Consider the following 21,867-nt stretch of genomic DNA (forward strand, 5'->3'; position numbering starts at 1 on the left):
CACCCCAGTCACTCTCGCTTGAATTAGAGATTTACTATCCGTGCTGCTTCTTGTTTGTCATCGAGCTGTGACCTGCAGAGAAGGGGGGGGAAAAAAGACTTAAGCGCATTCTGTCACATCAAAGATTGTGTTTGGGCGCGGGAGGTGTTTGGTCCAAGCTTTGACACACTTTCCCCCACTTTTTAGGCGCTGTCCAGTTGACTAATTACGACTCCGAGGACTGGTGCAGCAGGGTTGTGGTGGTACATCAGAGGGGGTGCTCTGGCAATGAGCTGGTGCACTCGCCATTCCCGTGGCCGCAGAAATTAAAATCAAACTGGAGGAACACAAACAGCACACTCTAATTGGACCTCTTAACTACTGAAGCCAAGTGAGTCTTCTCTGGAAAGTAAATGGAGGTCACGACACAGGGCGCACAACATGACTTTGACTTCACAGTTGAGAAACGACTCCAATAACTTGCAGGAGAGGGCCTGGGGGGGAAGTGGTAAAGGTCAGCATTTTAGCATGGGGCAGGGATTTCTAAATGCCAGTTGACAAGCACAAAGACAACATGATTACAGTTCTCCAGTTTATACACACTTCTGAAAGGCTTTTCCATTTTGCTATTGACAAATGATATATTATTAGGACACAAGCAAGTTTTTATCAAGTATTGGACCTTGGGAATGACGGTAATTTGTTTTGTGCGGCCTGCTTCTGGTGTATGTTTGCTTTCTGCCCACAGTGCACAACTTAATTATACACCAGTTGTGCTGTAGTTAATGAATTTACCCTCTCCTGCCACTGAGTCCCAAGGGGGGAAACACTGTCTACATGGCACATTGTTTAAAGTGGTGCTATGTTTGCCAGAGATCAACAAAGATTTTCTCATGATACCCAAAAGCTTTCACATAACTGTACAGAACAAAGGCAGGGGGTTTCATTATGCAGTGTACCAGGTGGTTCATTTGAGTTCATACGCATATTAAAGGGGAACTACGCACATTGTACATTCATACACATTATTCCCATGGTCTAAGCTAATACAAAAATATTAGTAAGCGGGACGTCGGTGGCTTAGTGGTAGAGCAGGCGCCCCATGTACAAAGCTGTTGCCGCAGTGGCCCGGGTTCAACTCCAGCCTGTGGCCCTTTGCTGCATGTCACTCCCTCTCTCTCTCTCCCCCCTTCACACTCATCTGTCCTATCAATTAAAGGCTTAAAAAATGCCCCAAAAAAATCTTTAAAAAAAAATAAAAAAATTAGTAAGCAATAATCACTCTCTCTCATATCCTAAATCTCTAATTTGTGATGTCAACAAGTATAAAGTCTGGAGCTGCTCCATAGACAGTGACCCAGGAAAGATGTTATAGATGACACTGAGAGCACCCAGGGGAATGTTCTGAGTATAGACTGAACCACAATTCACATTAACTTCCAGATATAAAACCCCCATTTCACAAAGATACAATAAAATGGCGCTGAGCAAATGCTGCCTCAATTGGTTAGTTTTTAGACACCTAAAGAAAAGTCACAATACATAACATTTTCTCCACTTTACCTTGCCATCCGACAGCCCTTGCTGTTGGGGAACTGAAGCCATTATCATGAAGCCAACAGACTCCACTCACAAAAACAGTCATTTTACTTTGCAGAGCACAGGATTTTTTACTACTGTCTACTGCAGCCTAGATTGGTTAGTGTGAAAGGTAAAGCGGAGCAAATATTCAAATATACTGTACACCGACATTGATTCATGTGTGTGGCTAATATACGTTTTGCTGCGGCCCATTCACAGCAGTATATTTTTTAGCTTTCATGCTGGTAGATTTAGTTTATCAAGGATGAGAGCAAAGCAACACAGTGCCTACATAAAATAATGTAAGATGAGATTTATTTTCGTGAAATGTATCCAGTAGATTGTCTTGTTTTTCTCTGTTCGTTATTTTGCATCTACATAATTTAATGTTAACTACATTCATATATTATTTACATATTTTATTTTGCTCTTTACGTTATATTTGGAATATTGTGCACCTTACATGGAGGTAATGAGAATTAGGATTAAGTTTGGCAGAGTGATATAAGATGTGAGATGCCACTATTGTTGCCAATGTTCAGTTGACCTATATTCTCTTTTTGGACATTAAAGTGGATCAAGTAAAACAGAGAACTTGTCCCCGAGCTCTTACTTCACCCACAGCCCTTTGATAGTTAATTCAGTAACTAGCAAGGTTATAGGTAAGAGAGACCTGCCTTACAATAAGCACAGCAGAAACATCAAATAGGTTGGACCACTGTGTTTAACTTTAAATCTTTGAACGTTACAGTTACGGCTTAAAATGACAACAGAAATAAACAAATTTGCCGATTTCACATATCTTCACGATTCAAATCAAGCTAGTCCTCTCCCTGGGAGGGACTGTTGTTGTTGTCACAGTGATGCAGTCATTGTGGGTACATTTTCTTTTTCACAACTGAGAACACTACAGTAATATAAACCCCATTTGAGTTCAACTTTTGTAAACTTTAACTGCAAATGTGTGTTGAAGACAAATAGCAACCTATCTTTACAGTGCTGACTGTTGAGGGATCAGACGGAGTGAAAATACAGAACAGAGGGAGGTATTGTAGCTATTTTATTCAGGCCCCCAGGAGCAGCACTTAGCTTTGAAGCCAATTTTCATCGCGGCCAAACAGTGAAATTACAATTTCCATCATGGGGTGTCATGGGACCAAAAAAACTTTTCCCCATAGACTTGCAATGTGAAAGAGACGTCTGTAAATCAACTGATATTTTTTTTGGGCACCTCAACCCCCATGAAATGACTTGTTTCAAAATCAGAATTTGATCTATTAGTTCCAATAACATTTTGAAAGTCTAGAAGAGCCCCATGACTTAATAATTTTATCCCCATTTGGGTTAGTAGAGGGCGAAACCGGAAATTAGCCACTTGGCTGGTGGAAGTCACTGGTGCACTTGCTCTATGGGCCCCACGATGCAGAAGGTCTGGGTAATTTTATACCCAGGAAGTTGAACTTTTTTGGTTCCATGCACCACTGAGCACCTTTTTATATGAATGAACAGGCCCCACCTCAAACACTGTATCCAGTTTTCTTTATAGGCTACATCCATAAGTTTATTAGGTATATTGGCTGCATCTTCCACTGTTATTTAGTGGAGGTATATTATGAGGAAGTAAGCCTATAAACTGCCCTGCTCTTGTTAGCAACAGTGCTAGCATGCTAGCTAACTGACACTGAGCTAACTTGCTAGCTTGGATAGAATAGGAATAGAAAGATGCTTTTATTATGATGACATGTTCCTGGCTTGCTAGCATGTTAGCAGTTCGCTCAACAGCTTCACTAGTTTGCCTACGAGTAATCACTCCTTTACAAAGACACGTGGATGAATTTTGCTTTGCCACTTTCTGGCCTTAAGACTGAATATGCCACCAGCTGCAGGAACTGAAGTTTTAGTTTTTTGTTGCAAAACAGTCCCACTGGTCACCCTGTCATGAATTGAGCTCCTATCTTCATGCAGACAAACATGAGACAAAACAATCCGTACTGTGTGCTTGCAGGACTTTGGTGTATTCACATCCTCTGCTGTGGTGTTGTTCCTCGGCGCACTCTGTTTTTCTGTTTGCAGTTGTTTGTCTGAGTGGGAGGTTTTGGGTTGCTGGGTGAGCTTTGGTCATCCATATTAAGTGGCTGTTTAATGGAGCAAGCAGCATCAGTTGACAATGTTAAGGGCTGTGAGGGAGGTGGATGGCGATTTCCATGTCAGACTGGGGGAACTGGAATGAAGCTCAGGGATTACTCCCTCAGACGTTTCATAGAGGAGGCAAATTGAAAAGGGAGGAAAAAATCCTGGCAAACAATTCATGTTTGTCACCTGGTTTTCCCTCGCAGGGGCTGCATTTCCTTATCAGCCACTTGCAGTTTTTCCGCAATTTTTTCCATTGTTTTTCACCTCAGCTCTAAAGCCTGCCATGGCTGCTCTGAGCCCTTTTTCCTGAAAGCCTGCGGCTGGGTTAAGCTAGGAACCATTAGTGCTTGGCTTTAACCCCTGTGAGCATCATGTGTTTCACCACCTGAGGAGGAACTTGTGCTGATCTTCTCCAGTGTCCCACGTGGGTGGATTCTAACAGAGGACGGATCAGAGGCCGCTGTTTAATGTGATAACAGACCATGGTGAGGTCAGGCCAAGGTCACTTTTTATTACCAAAATATTCCCTCCACTGATATTTATAGTTTCTCTTCTGAAATCCTGTGTTTTTGTGGTGAAAAACATCCTCTGCAGCAATAAATATACAAAAATACACTTCATATAGATGAAATTGGTGTGGGAATATTGTATGTCATTTTTTAAACTGAACAGTTAGTTGGACATAGATTGACATTTTGGGGTGTATGTTGATTTGGTTTCCTCCATTGATCCCCAACAAATCATGGTAAAATGCACAGCTACAAGCACAGGAACTCCAGTGCACACAAGAAATATCTAGATCACCCTTACTAATTAATTTACTTTAACAGATTATTATTTCAAATGCAATATAACATAGTCTACGAACAAGTTAGGTTTAGAGGTGCACATAGGCAGATTTAATCTTCACACTGAGCCAGGCTTGCTGTTTCACCCTGTTTCCAGCCTTTAACGCCAAACCAAGATAACATGCTCCTGGCTGTCGTTTAAAATTAAGCATCCAGCCACGAGTGTTGCATCAGTTTTCTCATCTAATAAAATAATGGACATAGCTACCGTGACGTCACCTATTGGTTTATTGGTTTGTGGACTCCCCCAAAATGTCCAACTGTTCCTTTAAAGACTAGACTATTGTAGAGACTGTGAACTCCACATTGCCAGAAAGACTTTGCAACAGCAAATAAGCGAAATGTTTGTGTTTTTTTTTATCAACATGAAGAGTACACATTTTTAATGAAAATATTTGCCAAACCACAAAGTGTATCTGCTAAACTTTCAGCCACAACATATGTTGAATACAAATTCAGCCAGCTTTTTCTTTTCATCCTGTTGCCTGCTCTGGTTTCCCTGCCTTATGCTACTTCTCCTGTCATTCCACATCAAGCCACTCCCCCAGTGCTGCAGTAACCCCCTTTCCTGCCATTCCCATCACCTGTTCACCTGTTCCCCACTTCCCTTATCAGTCTCACTTCACAGTATATATACCTGCCAGTTTCCAGCCTTTGTTCTCCCCAGCTTAAGCTAACCTAACCCCTTTCTATAGGTAAGCTGTTTATTAATTCAAGTCAATATAAATCTGTCTGTGAGTTATGCTTTTGACTTCAAGCTTGATGTTTTTCTGAGCCATTACAACATATTTCAATTGTTTTTCAATACAAAATCTACATGTAGCAACTGAAGCATTGTTCACAAAGTGCTAAACCTAATCACATGCTGGACCTGGGATGCAAATCCTGATCAAACTCCTGCAATCTGTATGCCCGCCATCTACCTTTTAAGATATAAAAAGCAAGATTTAGTTAAAAAAAACAAAACAATGTATGGACTCATACAGAAGTAATCCCTCTCAATCATCACTTATGACTCACTTGAAGTGTGTGGCGGTGTGTTTATCAGCAGAGACTCTGCCCTCTGACTGTATGTTCTTATTTTCTTTCTATTTTCTGTGCTTGGGACGTTTATGGGTGCTCAGGTGAGGTCGTGCTTTATAAAAAGGTAGCGGCCAGGTGCCAGACTGTAAGCAGCAGGCATCCAAGAGACACAGCACCAACAAAAACCCACCCCGAAACAAACAAACAAAGAAAAAAACCCACATATAAGGCAAAATGCCAAATGGGAGTGAATCTGTTGCTGGCTTTACTTTCACTTTTGCAGGCGAGCTTGTTTCCAAACAGTAACTGACAATCCTTTATATACCTTTAACCACCTCCTTATAACTAGCATGTGGTGCAGATACTCAAACAAGCATTGCCTGTGAATGAAATCCAGACAGCAATTAAGTTTTTCTCATTCAATGTAACACATTAGTATATATACGTATGTAAAGTCTAGCAGACAGGGTTGATGTCTGACTGTTGATTCAAGGCTCCTTGCTGAGTGTACTTCAGTGTCACATAAGAAAAGGCTGTGAATGACTTTTCACAGAGATTGATTAGAACAACATCATGTATAGCATACCATATACACATTTTTTGTATTTAGTAGAACTTGGTGTAAAGTCTATTTTACTCATGGCAGTCCTGATAAGGGCTTCGGTATCTACTGCTATAAGCCCTAGTCACTCTCCTGGCCTTAGATGATTCACTTTGGAGCTGTGAATTAAGCCAATTAGGCTTCACAGTGCACAAAAGAAGACAGAAATGGCATGGACATATGGTGCTGCCTGGGCAATTAGTATCTGTAAACGTGGATCAGACATTATGAAGATGAGAGGGGGGAAAAAAACAAAACAGCGTTTGGTTTTTGGGTGTAACAGCTTGTGTTCTTAAAGTTAAAACTGAGACTGGGTTTTGCTTGAACTGACAATTGGCTTATTCTGTTTTTAAAATGAAGCCGTGAGCGGGGAGCGTCAGATATTTGCCAGCCACTTCTTCCCAGCTACAATGTGAAATGTAAATGAGAGCATGCAAGCGGTAGAGACATTTGAGAGAGGGATTTTCTCTTTGAACATACGGCCCACTCAGTGAATTGCACTGTGACACTGAAAAAATTGGGAATTTTGATTGATTGAATTTCTTCCATTGCTTTTTCACAAGTTCACATACAACTATGAGAATCACTCTCAACTTGGAGAGAGAGAGCCTTGTGAATTTTACAAAGAAATCATCTCTTAAAAAATACCATTTTAATGGCTTACCTCTCACTCAGACCTCTCCTGCAACCCTTCCCCCTTTAGGCTATTTGGGTAGAGCCTTTGGAGGAGATGATTAAAAATTAATATTGGCTCAAGATTGACAGCAAACACTATTTGATGTGAGCCACAAAGATGTTATGGGTTTGTGGGCAGCTGTCTGACGGTTTCACAGGCACCACAAACCACAGTTTACTCTTCAGTGAAAGGGGTGGGGGAGATGGGATAAGATGGACAGACGGGGGGATTGGTGTGGTGCTCGCAGAGCTCTTCTCTGGTTATCCCCCTACAATATGCATGACAGCCTCTGTAGGACTACAGAGAGTCTGAGGTACAGACAGACGAGGGGAGGAGGCGTACCAGTAACTCTGTGTCCTCAGCCTCCACCTCTGCCACTGTGGGTAGCTTCCTAGTTTGGGTCCTGATGTAGCACCTCTGATGTTCGGCAAACCGGATCCCAGTGATTCCCTTTGAAAAAAAAAAAAGGAAAAGAAATGAAGGGTTACTCATGAATTCAGATATATGTATCATTCATTAGCTCTCTGTGATGTGGGTATCCCATAAGCACCGGGGCAATCGTTTTAAAATGCTCAGCTTTTTGCTGATAATCAAAGCTGTTAAAAAAGTCAAAGAAGTTAAAACCTAATGAGTGAGAAGAGGTGTGTTTTGATCTTTTTTTCCTTTTAGCATGGTATAAAACTGATGACTGCCTGGCCCTGGCAACACAGCTCTTGCTTTCAGGCTGAATGGAAGTAAAAAAGCGGGGGTGTTCCTCCGTGGATGTATAATACTTAGCAGATAGCAGCATGTATTGCACAGGAGAGCAAAGTGACATTGTTGAGAATGAAGTGTTTTCTACAGAGAGTGCCCCCATTGAATTAGGCAGTCATAGGTCCCTGTCACTCTCTTAATCTACGCAGTCAAGTGTGGAGTCACTCTCTTCAGCTCCACTGATGATCCTCCACCATGTGGACTGTAGCTCTATTCAGTCTGACACATAGAGCCTCAATAGGCAAGAAAGATCTGTTAATTCTCTCCCGCTGCCATTCTGTGTTAATCTAAGATATTCAGCCGGAATAAGTCTGAAAGACTCTCAGTATCTCAGATTGTATCCAATTTATTTTCTGCAGAGTAGAGCTGCTCATTCAGCACACTGTATTAGAACAGACGGCAGGATCTACATCTGCCACGGCTGCTTTAGAATTGTATCAACTGAAAATTGTATGAGCGGCACCATGAAAATGGACTTGATTCAATCTAAATTTAATTACAGTAACACGGTGATTGCAATGACATCTCCTTTGAATCGGTTAACTTGACCATGCGGGTGCCTTTTTTCCACATTTTCTGTGGTGCTGTCAGTCTGAGGACCAGATCCCAGCCATACATGACATGATACAAAGTGATGCCTGTCATAATGTACTGCGTGTAATTTCGTCTGCGCGGGAAAAAGGGATGGGGCAATAATGGTCTCAAGCACAAAAGCATAATGTTTATGCCAGGCTTTATTGTGATGAGTCTCTGTTTAATTTGGGTCTTGTGTATTGGCGAGCCACGGCAGAAGAGGAGAGGGCAATGTTGTGATGAGATATGATGATTACCGGGGTTGGTCAATCAGAAAATGAAGACAGGCACATTAACACGAGAATGAGGAATGGAGAAGCGATGTCATTTAAACACACAGTGATATAATATCCACTCGGAGCATCCACATGGAAGATGCTCATTCAAGAGGATAGAGAACATGTACCTGCATGCATCACTCAGCTCCTGGGAATAGGGAAGTAAAGTCATGTCGGCAGGTATTAGTCTGGTTGATGTCTTTATATTATCAACATAATTTTATGTATCAGAGGCACATTTCTTACTCTTACTTCTTTGTGCTTTAGGCCACAGAATGAAAATGGCTTCATGTGTTAAAATCACAACATAAAAATGCAGCAAATGTAACATATTACATATAATCTGCATGTCTGTGTCTGTCTCTAACCTCATGTTTAGCTAAATCTTCTTATAAATCACATAAATCATGTTTGTAATAGGCCTCTCCACAATATCTGGACATCACAGTGGAGCGCCAGCATCTGAGCAGGATGTAATATTACCGGAGGCTATCCTCAATATCATCAGTAGTTCTCCTGCAGTCATGGATTTTCCAAAGTACTCCAAAAAATATTTGGCCGGATGAAACGCTGGAGGGGATTTTTGTTGCTTCCGTATTATTTGCTCTGAGAAGAGAAAAGGTTAGCCTTGTTTTTTTTTAAATTCCCCTCTGACTTCCACATCCTCATGGCTAAAGGCGATCTGACAGAGAGGCAGCACTGACTACATGAGACACAAACAACTATACACTTAAAGAATGGTATTTCAAATACAGTGAGAGGATTAAAGAAGGAAAATTTTACAATAACTGAGTGACAAAATTTCACCTGGTATTGTTTAGATAATTGGATAATCTTTGCCAATTTGGTCAGCAAACCTTTTTTTTTCTTATTTTGCCTTTAATTGTTATGTCATTCTTATATATTTTTATTTGTTCAACCATATACGTCTCATACAGTGTCTGTCTTTTGAAAGAGTCACACTGCTGTCGAAATCAGCCCATTCTCGGTGGTATTTGACACCCTTGTGTGCCGGGCTTTCAACTAACTCCAGTGTAAATCTCATCCACGGTGAGGTAACATTATGTAACTTACATACCTACATCCCGTGTGAAAGCAAACATCATTGTTGTTTGAATATAACATTATGCAATTTTCGTACAATCTATGCACACTGACGTCACTCACTTGACGTATTTACATCCCATTATGTGACAAACTTATTCATCTTAACTCAAAACATGATCTTTTTCTCTTGCATGAACTTAACTGCGACTGTTTCACAACATTAATCATATGTTACAATGTTTTTTTAAGCTGTGCGTCACATAGAGATGCTAAAGAGTACCCTGTGCTTCATGCAGAGGAGTGTGACAAAGCATTGGTATTTGACAACCTGGAAATGGAACAATATACAACAAACCCTGGACTTTCACCCGGGAGCCTGGTGTTCACTGTCCGAATGCCAAACCATGATGTTTTTTTTTATCTAAACCTAACCATGTGCTTTTATTGACGTCCGACATTGGCAGCGTGTCCTGGAACAGCAGATGCAGGAGAATACCTTGTGTGTAACATGTAGACATGAAAGGCCACTGACAGAATGGTAATATGTGACAACTTTGGATGAGAATGTGTTGACTGTTCACACTGATGTATACACAAGCAATACGTCTGTTCTTCATCACAGGACTATATCAATCACGATGTTATGGTTACTAATCTGAGCTACCATTCAGTAAAAACTGTTTATCACAAATGAAAGTCAACATTAAGGCTTTCACTTCAGTATTATCTTAAGGCAAATTAAAATATTTCAATGTTAAATTTAAGTATTTTATACAAATGAGCTCCTGCTTTTTTCTCCTTATCTTTATTCATAATTAAATTATCAAAACAGTTTAAAGTGGAAATAGACCAGTTTTTTGCTTTTACTTATTATGAAGTAAATGTTGACTGCAAAATGTAATGGCTACAGAATAATGACACCATCAGCGTTTAGTTTGGTTAACTATATGACTCACTTTCACTATGCAATTCTGTCTGCCACCTAGTACGATCTCCTGAAAAAAATAAAGGCTTGATTCATGGTGCAAAGGAGGTGTGTCAAGCATTGCGCAAACAACAGGAAGAGGATAGTGGAAGTTATTCCCAGTTATCTAAGAGTGTTAATTTAAGGTCTTTGCAGTCCCCAGTAGAGGAGATGGCGGACAGTGGAACAACAGAAGTAACTGAAGTCCACTTTAATTATTTTAAATGTTTGCCTTGCAGTCTGAAGAGTCACAATGTATTTTGGGGCAGTTGAGTATGTCAGATAAGTTCACATCTCATGCTCATGACATTCTTGCTAATTTAGTGCAGTGGTTCCCAACTGGTCCAGCCACAGGGTCCAGATTTCTTCTAAGTCATTAGTTCATGATCCACACAGTTTAATATATTCAGTGTCATACTTGTGTTTGGACATGTGATCAAGCTAGTTTGCCATCTCTGTCCATTAGTCACTCACTCTACAGCAGGAAACTGCACTCCTGAGTAATATGTTAGTTTGCAATTTCGAACAAACTCCTCTATTTTTTCAGCTTGCAGGAAGTTATTTCTTGCACTGTGCTCCAACAGTAACACCTCCAGTAGTGACGTGGTAAAATAAATTTGTGTCTTAAGTGTTATGTTTTTTTTCATTTCACAGAGAATTCAGAGATACTTGTAAATTAGCCAGTGAAATATTTACAGTGTCACAATGTCTGCTTGTCCCTCCTGTCGGCCACACTCTCCAGGCCCCTTCTTTCAGTGTTATTCTCTACTTGTCCACAAGATGCCCTCAGACCTTCCCACCTGTCCCAGTCACCTGACTCCCACTTCCAGCTCCTCCCTCCTGGCCTGTAGTAACCCCTCTCCTTTCACTCCCATCACCTGACCTTCCCCACCCCCATTGCTCACCTGTTCCCCATTTCCCTCATTAGTCTCAGAGCCCATTTCCACCCACACTTTTGTTCACAGATCCTCCTGTCCACATACTTTGTACTTTAGGTTAGTTTCCATGGATTTTATTTACATACAGCCACATACTCTGACCCGACAGCGTGCCCCGGTGCTGAGCTTCAGTCAGGTAAACAGTATTTAAGTAATTATGTTTAACAATAAAACTGAGTAATTAGACATTACAAATTGTTTAAGTCACATGGTACATAATGTGTTTTCTTAATTTAAACATTACAAAATAAAGTTGAATCTTAATGTAACTCATTAAATGAAAATTGATGTCTTACACATTAACATTAAACAAGCTAGTTAGAAATAAGGTTCAGGTTATATAAACTTTACATGTGCTACAATTAGGTGGGTACAGTTGCTTTTATTTTAATTACTGATTAAAAATGAACCACAGATGATAGAAAAAGCAGAAAAGGGTCCTTTCTCTGCTTTTTCACCATGTTCTCATGACACACATCATGTGACATAAGTCGCTACGGCGGCATGTTACACATTCTAGAACACATTTTGGTTATAGACGAGAGACAAACAGTGGGCTCTTGGGTGAAAGTCCAACTGGCCAGGCGTTTCTTAAGAGAAAGATACCTCTGTGCGTTGGATGTCCACTCACAAAGTGGCAGTATTTCACAAGTTGCGTTGATGCCTAATGTGTCAACAACTGCCGCTGCCCAGTGTGTATCATACCACCAAGAAAGGTGTCTCTTTGCATCATTATCTGACGCTGAACTAACTGACAAAGCAGAAGTATTTCATGAGTTGGAAGTAAGAACAGGCTGGCCTTTTTTTCCAAAAAGACAAAACTACCACTTCTTGCTGTTGTCACATTACTTCTTGTCTATATATATATATATATATATACACACACACACACACATCTGGTCATACATCTATGTATATATATATATATATATATATATATACAGTACAGGCCAAAAGTTTGGACACACCTTCTCATTCAATGCGCTTTCTTTATTTTCATGTCTATTTACATTGTAGATTCTCACTGAAGGCATCAAAACTATGAATGAACACATGTGGAGTTATGTACTTAACAAAAAAAGGTGAAATAACTGAAAACATGTTTTATATTCTAGTTTCTTCAAAATAGCCACCCTTTGCTCTGATTACTGCTTTGCACACTCTTGGCATTCTCTCGATGAGCTTCAAGAGGTAGTCACCTGAAATGGTTTTCCAACAGTCTTGAAGGAGTTCCCAGAGGTGTTTAGCATTTGTTGGCCCCTTTGACTTCACTCTGCGGTCCAGCTCACCCCAAACCATCTCGATTGGGTTCAGGTCCGGTGACTGTGGAGGCCAGGTCATCTGCCGCAGCACTCCATCACTCTCCTTCTTGGTCAAATAGCCCTTACACAGCCTGGAGGTGTGTTTGGGGTCATTGTCCTGTTGAAAAATAAATGATCGTCCAACTAAACGCAAACCGGATGGGATGGCATGTCGCTGCAGGATGCTGTGGTAGCCATGCTGGTTCAGTGTGCCTTCAATTTTGAATAAATCCCCAACAGTGTCACCAGCAAAACACCCCCACACCATCACACCTCCTCCTCCATGCTTCACAGTGGGAACCAGGCATGTGGAATCCATCCGTTCACCTTTTCTGCGTCTCACAAAGACACGGCGGTTGGAACCAAAGATCTCAAATTTGGACTCATCAGACCAAAGCACAGATTTCCACTGGTCTAATGTCCATTCCTTGTGTTTCTTGGCCCAAACAAATCTCTTCTGCTTGTTGCCTCTCCTTAGCAGTGGTTTCCTAGCAGCTATTTGACCATGAAGGCCTGATTCGCGCAGTCTCCTCTTAACAGTTGTTCTAGAGATGAGTCTGCTGCTAGAACTCTGTGTGGCATTCATCTGGTCTCTGATCTGAGCTGCTGTTAACTTGCGATTTCTGAGGCTGGTGACTTGGATGAACTTATCCTCAGAAGCAGAGGTGACTCTTGGTCTTCCTTTCCTGGGTCGGTCCTCATGTGTGCCAGTTTCGTTGTAGCGCTTGATGGTTTTTGCGACTCCACTTGGGGACACATTTAAAGTTTTTGCAATTTTCCGGACTGACTGACCTTCATTTCTTAAAGTAATGATGGCCACTCGTTTTTCTTTAGTTAGCTGATTGGTTCTTGCCATAATATGAATTTTAACAGTTGTCCAATAGGGCTGTCGGCTGTGTATTAACCTGACTTCTGCACAACACAACTGATGGTCCCAACCCCATTGATAAAGCAAGAAATTCCACTAATTAACCCTGATAAGGCACACCTGTGAAGTGGAAACCATTTCAGGTGACTACCTCTTGAAGCTCATGGAGAGAATGCCAAGAGTGTGCAAAGCAGTAATCAGAGCAAAGGGTGGCTATTTTGAAGAAACTAGAATATAAAACATGTTTTCAGTTATTTCACCTTTTTTTGTTAAGTACATAACTCCACATGTGTTCATTCATAGTTTTGATGCCTTCAGTGAGAATCTACAATGTAAATAGTCATGAAAATAAAGAAAACGCATTGAATGAGAAGGTGTGTCCAAACTTTTGGCCTGTACTGTATATATATATATACATAGATGTATGACCATTGTGACTGATGTTCTCCAAATGTGTGCCTCTTTGTTCTATTGTATTGCTCAGAGATAATAAGTGGCTGAAAAGTCATATTGGCACAGACAGGTCTAGTTATCAAGGTGAGGTTAGCAGCTACACTACAGAGAGTCTATAAGAGCAACATCGGTGCAAAACAGTGAGAAATTAACAAAAATGTAAACTAAATCTATTGAGAAACAAAACCTTGACATTAGTATTACTTATTACAGATTGACTGTATTCACCAGCTGTTTCTTCCAACATCTGTGGTGATTTATGGATTTTGTTCAAGCTTCAGGCATGATGCAATCTGAAGGTAAGTGGCTAAAACAAGATGATTGACAATTGCTGCAGTGTGGACTTCACCATAACTGAATCTGGTGTAGCTGGCAATATCTGTGCTGAGGGGCTGGTGGCTGTTCTGGGTGTGTTGAAACAGATCGAGTAGGTCTGGTGACAAGTGAAAGAGAAGAAAGAGGGAATGCCAGAAACAATTGTGGTGCTGAGACACAAAATGTTTTGTCCACTCTGCATACAAGGTGGCAAAGTGGTGCGGTACAGCAAGAAGGCTCTGGGTCCTCGGGTGTCCTCCCACAATCCACAAATACACAGATTAGGGTAATTGCGGCTCTAAAGCTGCCAGTAGTTGTAATTGATAGTGTTATCCTATTTGTCCATAGTATTAGTATTAGCCCTGTGATGGGCCCCCAGGTGCCTGTGATCCAGTAAAGGATAAGTGGGCACAGATACTGGATGGATCCACACATATGGACATAATATTAGAAACACCTGCTAATATAACAAACATCTATAAATATACATGAATTTAAATCTGTAAATCTGTATGTAAAATTATAAACATCTGTAAAACAAACCATCAGATGTGTGCTTTACAATAAGTCCGTGAATGCTCAGGGCTGTTCCCTGTGAAACTGGCTTCAGGGCATCACAGAAATCAGTTCTTGAGGGCTCTCATGTTGATTTGTTGAACGCCTTTTATGCACACTGTGCACATTGTTGGAAATTATTGGTAAAAGGTCAGAAAAACAAAAATATTTGGCCCGATCAAATTAACATGTAAAAATCAGCAGAGACCAGTTCTTTGTTCTGTAAAGGCACAATCACGGACTATATGTAGAGAAGAGAACTTTGCAACTTTGGCGCCTTGCAGGAATTTTGTGCTCGAATCTGAAAAAAAAACAACAGAACTACACACTTCATATGCTGACAGCAATGACTGAAATACAGCAGCATACAGTAGTGTCATGGTGGATCAGTTCAGTTAGTTAAACTTAGCTGTGAGTGACAGCATGACAAAAATCATTTAGCAGAACATTTTCTTGTCTTACCACGACTAAACCTCAACCAAAATGTCAACGTTTATGTAGCTTCAACCATTATTTTTGTCTGACTGTATCATATCTAGGCTTGGGCGGTATCATGGTAATACGATATACCAGGACATGTGGAGTCCTGATTGTTAGATTTTCAATATTGTCAAAAATACAGATGCTCTTCTTTCTGTTAAACTGATACGGAGATGCTGTACTGAGGTGATGCAGTGCACAGCACGCGCCACCAGAGGTCAGTCTCTCCTGCTGGAACAGGGAGCTTAGCTGACAGACAGGACCGTAAACAGCCGGCCTGAAACAGCATAGAAAGACCACATGGAAAAATGGTGGCAGAGCCAGCATATTTTCACATTTTCACATTCACATTTTCACACTAACAGATCTGTTACATTCGCACATTATTATGTAGAAGATGTTTCACCAGCACTGTGGTTACCCTGTGGTGAGGTCCAGGCACAGAGGCACTTGGTCATAGTTAGGGAAAGGTCATGTTTTGGCTTAAAATGACCATTTTGGGGGTACAAACCTGGGAGGAAAAGCAGCAATGTCTTGGTTCAAAATAACCACTATTGTACCTTTTTTAAAAGCCTCTGGAAACACAGCAACAAGTTGCTACAAGACACCCATGTTTTGTTCCTAAAAAGCGACTGGGAAAACAGCAGTGACTTGCTAAATCACAAGTGCTTTTGTTGTTTGTTGGTCTGCAGCTTGTCAGGTGTCTCGTGTAGGTGTCACGCCATCCATCATCCCCTCCACTTCCAGGTGACATCAGCTCATATGCTGTGTCCCTTTAGAAATTTTGATATAGGTATGAAAAATACAAATGTAATGTATTTGTGGTTTGCAGAAACACACAACACCAACATTTGCTTTTGGTAACTGGGCTGGAGTTTGAACAAAGCATGTTTTGTGATGAGTTAAGGAAATTAAACTCGTTGCAGCTCCATGAAAGTGAGAAATTTGAATTCAGAATATGTACAGTTGTATTTTTCTGTGAAACAGATGTTAGGATATTCCCTTTCTTGACATTTTAAGTTTATTTTTTTGTTTATTTACTAGACTAAAGAAGCTATGGAGTGCTGTGGGCGCCACACAACATATGCATACCATCCTATACCATTTAGGCTATCCCTCTGAAACATCAGGAAAGTATGAAAAAATAGAAACCACCCAGTACTTATTATAGCTTTCCTTTCATGCACAGTTAAAATGTCGAGAGTAATTTGTGCTGTAACACTAAATCAGAGGTCATTTAATTGAACTAAAATGAGCATGTTAAAGACCAAATGAGCTTCAGTTCACCTGTCAAAGAATATTTATTCTGAGTATTATTTTAATGTAAAAGTGACCCTGCTGATAATTTCTCAGCATGTCTCTTTTGCTCTCTTTTTTGTAACTTTCTCTCCTGTTAAAATGAGTGCAGTGTTGGTCTGAAACAACAGCGAATAGATTTTTCCTCGGTCCACAGTCCTGGTGGCATAATCCCCTCATTTTCCATTCCTCACACAGCCCTCAGGCTTGATGGAGATTGTTTTAGAGGTGGCTTTAGTCTGTGTAACAACATGCAACATCCCCTTTTTTTTATATTAAAAAATCTACTCTAACATCAGCACACAAGCTACCACTTAGTACAACCCATTGTTTTTCTGTGGATTTCCTTCCCCTCCTTTAAGAAAAAAATCACAATGAGGTTTGAATTACTCTGCTCACTCGCTTGTTTCTTAGTCTTCCATGGTGGAGCACTGAATCACACAAATCTCCTCGGGGGCTGTGCTTCACTAACAGGAAGTGGAACAAGCAACAGGCACATGTGTTTATGCGTGTATGTGTGTGTGTGGGTAAGTGGGACACACATGCACACACACATTCTGGTACTTGGTGAGGGAGAGTGAAAGAAATAGAGATTGATTGCAGAGGTTAAAGTTTTCCGGTGCTGTGCTGGGTTTCCATCATATAGAGCCGCTTTAGATTCACACAGACCATTGTACCAAAAACAATAACAACTCATTGTGGGTTTTGTTTGGGATGAGCAGCATCCTTTAACGTTCAGCCTCGCGACTTAACATTTCACAGTAAATAACGACGTGAGAATAAGAGCACTCATTAACCAGTCAAACAGCACGCTCCCCTCTCCGAGGTGCAGCGTGTGTAACCTCCTGCACACTCGAGGAAGGATTTAGGAATGAAAAGTAAGTTAATGAGTTCTGCTGGAGACAAAATTGCAGTTGAAAAAAAGGTGTGAGAAACAAATAGAGATGGGCTTTTTAATGGTGTTTGTCTCTGTAGTGCAAAGAAGTTACTGTATAAATTAACAGGAGGAAAACAGTCTTATAGTAAAAGACTTTCTCTTTAGGCTGCTTTGTGTGTGTGTGCACTCACATAATCTCAAGTAGTACAGTTACTGATTCAGGTAGGTGTTTTTAAAAATATAATCCTGATCCGTGTGTACACCTCGCTGAGTATAATTTCCATTATTTAGTTTCTCAGATGTTTAAAAGGTTTGTCACACCTGTTTTCACTGAGAGAGTGACAAAAGAGGAGAAAATATTGCTGAAGAAGAAAATATGATTTCAACAAAGGATAAATGTTGTCAACCGCCTCTTTGAAAAGGGCAGGATGTGAAAATCATAATCCTTCCACTGAAGAGAAGACACAATTACAGCATCACGTTTTCAGTAAAAGAAGAATAGCTCCCGCAGCCTTGTTAAAACCTTTCACTTACATTTTTGAAGTCGTGCACTTCAAGTACCTCCTCACTCCCATTTCCCATTCTGAAGATCTCAATGCGCTGACCGGGGTCGATCTCCAGCAAACCGTCCGTCTCTACGCCATCCAACACAGCCTTGTACTGGTGGTCATACACCTGCAACGGCACAAAAAAACCTTTCATCATTGTGACCGTTAGATCAATGTCACAGTGGTGCATTTACCACTCACTGTATCATCATTTTCCACCAAAGAATAGTACAAGGTCAGTAAAAGCATAAAAAGAAGGACAATTTTTGAGGAGTCCATCCAACATGACAGTCAGAATTAAGAATCGCCTGTGCAGACTTATAAATAGTTGCCAACACGTCAGATTTTTTCAGTGATTCAAATAGATGTGGTATTGACAGCTGTTCCCCAAGTTGTCAAAAAAAATAAAGCCAAAAGGAGTTTTGTAGAATGTGAGCACCGTCCTCCTGATGTCATCTGCCAGATCCAAAAAATAGCTACATCCATGGACAGGAAAATGCCACAACAATAGCAACAAGTGTCCATGAAATTTCTACATCTCCACAGATTGTTTCAAGTCAATTTACAGACATAACACACCTTAGAGTCTAAATCAGCATTTTTTTTTTTTAATCAGGAAAGTCGTCAAGTTAATTTCTCCTACAAACTAATACTAGTTTGACTGAAGATGACAACAACTGCCTTGATATGTCACTTGCTCCTGACTGAAATGAAAAAACAGCTGACATAAACATGATGTCTGACTGAATAATGAAGTGAAATAGCACTTGCCAGTTTCTAAACCTAATCAAGTAGTTTCTTCTTTTGTAAAGACACAAGTAGAAATTGACCATGGATGTGTAAAAAGAACTGGATACAGCATTAGAGGCGGGGCCTTGCTCATTCCTATGAAAGTTGCGAAGTGGCACAGTTGCTGCTGACAGACAGCTGCCTCTGTGGACAGGGACACTGAATGCAAGAAGGGGTCAGTGTGGATGAAAAACTACCATCTCCATGGTAACAATAGTTTCTGCCCCACAGTATCCGCCCAGGCTTTGACCCAGACGAAGAAAGCGTTAAATGCATAACAGAAGAAGAGGCAGGAAACAACATAGAAATCGACATCCAGAGCTGTGCATTTTTGGACGGACAAAATATACAGACCTGTAAAGTTGTCCATCATGGTACCAGTTAGTGTTAGCTAACCAAGTCTAACTCGTTTGTTGCTAGTTTGGTCTGTGATGTAATAAGTCAGCTGGAAAAGGGTTCAATATTAACAAGCTGAAAGGGGGAATAACGCCACCTATCATAGCGGAGTCGGACTTACTTTAGTCAATAAATCAATGCCCCTCACATGCTTGTATACTGGGACAGGAACAGTAGTCCAATAAATGGCCCAGATGAGTGTAACTGTAGCTCGACTAAACTGTGCGTGTAAACATACTGACTGTGGAGATTCATAGCCTGCCTGCTTTGCATTGTGGTAAACAGAATTTTTGCCTTCACTTCCTGTTTAACACCATTATAGCAATGCACAGACAGAAGGAGAATGACAGGGAAGTGGGCTAAGTTAAAAACAAAACATTTTAGTAAGGCTATAATTAAAAATTCATTCTTTGTCTGATTTTTGGGTGTGCCAGCTGCCTCTTTGGGCGGCACAGGCACACCCATAGCTACACGGGTACTCCGATTCAAGAATACTTAATTTTGGGATTCTTTCTTTACCGAAGACATGTGTGAGAAAAACAAAGTTTTCTTCCTAAGTTCAAGGTAACACTGGCTGAGTAATTGACATACAAATGATCATTTTGGAGGATGAAATATTCCTTTAATGTTGTGGACGGCAAAAACCAAAACAATGAGCTGAAAGTCAATAAAACATATATAACAGCTCAAAACGATAAAAAGCTGTAAATTTCCTTGACTTCCCATATTAGTTACACTAGCAACATCCATGATCTGAAACATCACAGCAGCTACAGTTAGTCATAAACTAACATCAGTGATAAGAAATACTTAATGCAATTAAAACATTTACACTGACAAGATGTGAAGTTAAATAATAAAATGTATTGATAGAAGGAGCCTTAAGTAAGTAAAATAAAGACCTTTTGAATCCCTGGTACAGTTAAAGCCTTCTCTTCACTGTTGCCTTGAAGCAGTGTTGTTTATCACAACTGCTTGCTTATGTACTGTTCTTGGATATGCATGGATGGCTCTTAAAATTCCCTGTCTGAAAAATGATTCATGCCCACCAGCTGAAAATATGCTATTAATATTTATGTGAGGGTTGTGTTATGATGAGAAATATATTGCTGAGTTCATCTTCATCTGTCTCAGTGGCAAATCAGAGCCTCGCCAATGAGACGCATGATTAATGAATACACTCAGATGGGAGTCCATCAGGATTTATATCCCTCATCAGAAACATCAGAATGCCCTGCAACGCTCCGATGCAAAATTAGCTCTCACTCCACACTCACATTCAGCATTTAACATGTTTTGTGTCTGCTTGCTTACACGTAGTATCCAGCACATTTAAACACACCGCATCACACGCAGTGATGACTTTTCTTCTGCTGGGAGTAATAATGATCAAATGGGATGTAATTCTTAATAGAAGATCACTGTTAGAATGGCACTCGCCTATAAATCTCCATTAACATGGGTCACAGTAGCCTTGGCTCCAAAGAGAAGTAGAACTTAAAATCGTCAGGAGAAGCCAAATTAAGATGGGCTTGAAATTTAAGTGTCAATTGAGCAGTTATGGATAAAATTGGGGCTATTAAACAGTCTGAAAGTCTGTGTGGTGAATTAAAGTTCTATTTGAGCATTTCTTTTATATTAACATAAAGGTGGAATGGAGGAATAGATTCTGGAGGCCTATTGATTTATACTAAAACAGTGAATTACATTTTCAGCAGGCTATCACTTTTGATGAAAATCCAACGGTGAGAATCTCCCCACTGCACCGGGTTGAAATAGATAATAATGTATTACAACAGTTTGACTTCAACTGGTTCAATATCCAAAGCTGCTGCTGTGCACCATAATTGGCATTCTGAAAATAGAAATGAATAGCCTCTGTACGGCCTCTTCTGATACTTATAGGTGCTTCAGTACATTGGGAAACTTGCAGTGTGATTTATGCTGCAATAAGAATGAGAGTTTAGAACACAGCACAATATTTTGCCTGGCTGTAATGACAATGATCGTTATAATTTGTTTTTATGCTGACTCTGATTATTTACATCGTGCGTTTTGGTTTGAAAATATAGCAATGGGAGATTTAAAGAGGGCTTGTTTTGCATAATTTACTGGTACCGTTTCTAAACAGCAATTCACAGGAACGTCACTTGGCTGCAAAACCTTTCAGAAAATATTTTGTGTGAAAGTTAATTAGCTTCCCATATGACACTGAGCAGGAATATGAAAGGCCAGCACATATGAGAGGCTCCAATTTAAGCTACACTCTTTGTACAAAGGCCACTATATGATTACTTTGGTCACAAAGACTTTTATACTTGAAGACTTGAAACTCTTGAAAACCACTGTGACGTTAAGCTGCAGTAGGCAAGTTTTTGCCTGCATTTTTTTGGGGTTGTTTTTTTGGCCTCTTGCAGGCATTGCAACACACTATAAACACACTGACATACCATAAAAATTGTTGTTGCAAATAAAAGCAAACTTTAAATTAAAATTATTTTATCTGGCGGATATTTATCCAGATTTATTTGGACTTGTGTTTTGGTCACCTGATCATTTTAAGTCCAGTACTCACTCTCCTTTTAACTCTGTCTC

At 40.3% G+C, this 21,867-nt stretch overlaps 1 protein-coding gene across 2 annotated transcripts in view; it reads right to left on the reverse strand.

Moving 5' to 3' along the window:
* Nucleotides 1–21,867, reverse strand: part of tnmd (tenomodulin) — a 76,398-nt gene that overhangs the window by 13,924 nt on the left and 40,607 nt on the right. For both annotated transcript variants that reach the window (XM_033632804.2, XM_033632803.2), the window contains exons 3-4: nucleotides 18,074–18,214; nucleotides 7,184–7,291 (exon numbers count right to left, since the gene is read on the reverse strand). In XM_033632804.2, coding sequence (XP_033488695.2) covers nucleotides 7,184–7,291; nucleotides 18,074–18,214 — 249 coding nt within the window. The remainder of the gene's footprint in view (nucleotides 1–7,183; nucleotides 7,292–18,073; nucleotides 18,215–21,867) is intronic.

Source organism: Epinephelus lanceolatus, chromosome 7, assembly GCF_041903045.1.
Source record: "Epinephelus lanceolatus isolate andai-2023 chromosome 7, ASM4190304v1, whole genome shotgun sequence".
Taxonomy (NCBI): domain Eukaryota; kingdom Metazoa; phylum Chordata; class Actinopteri; order Perciformes; family Serranidae; genus Epinephelus; species Epinephelus lanceolatus.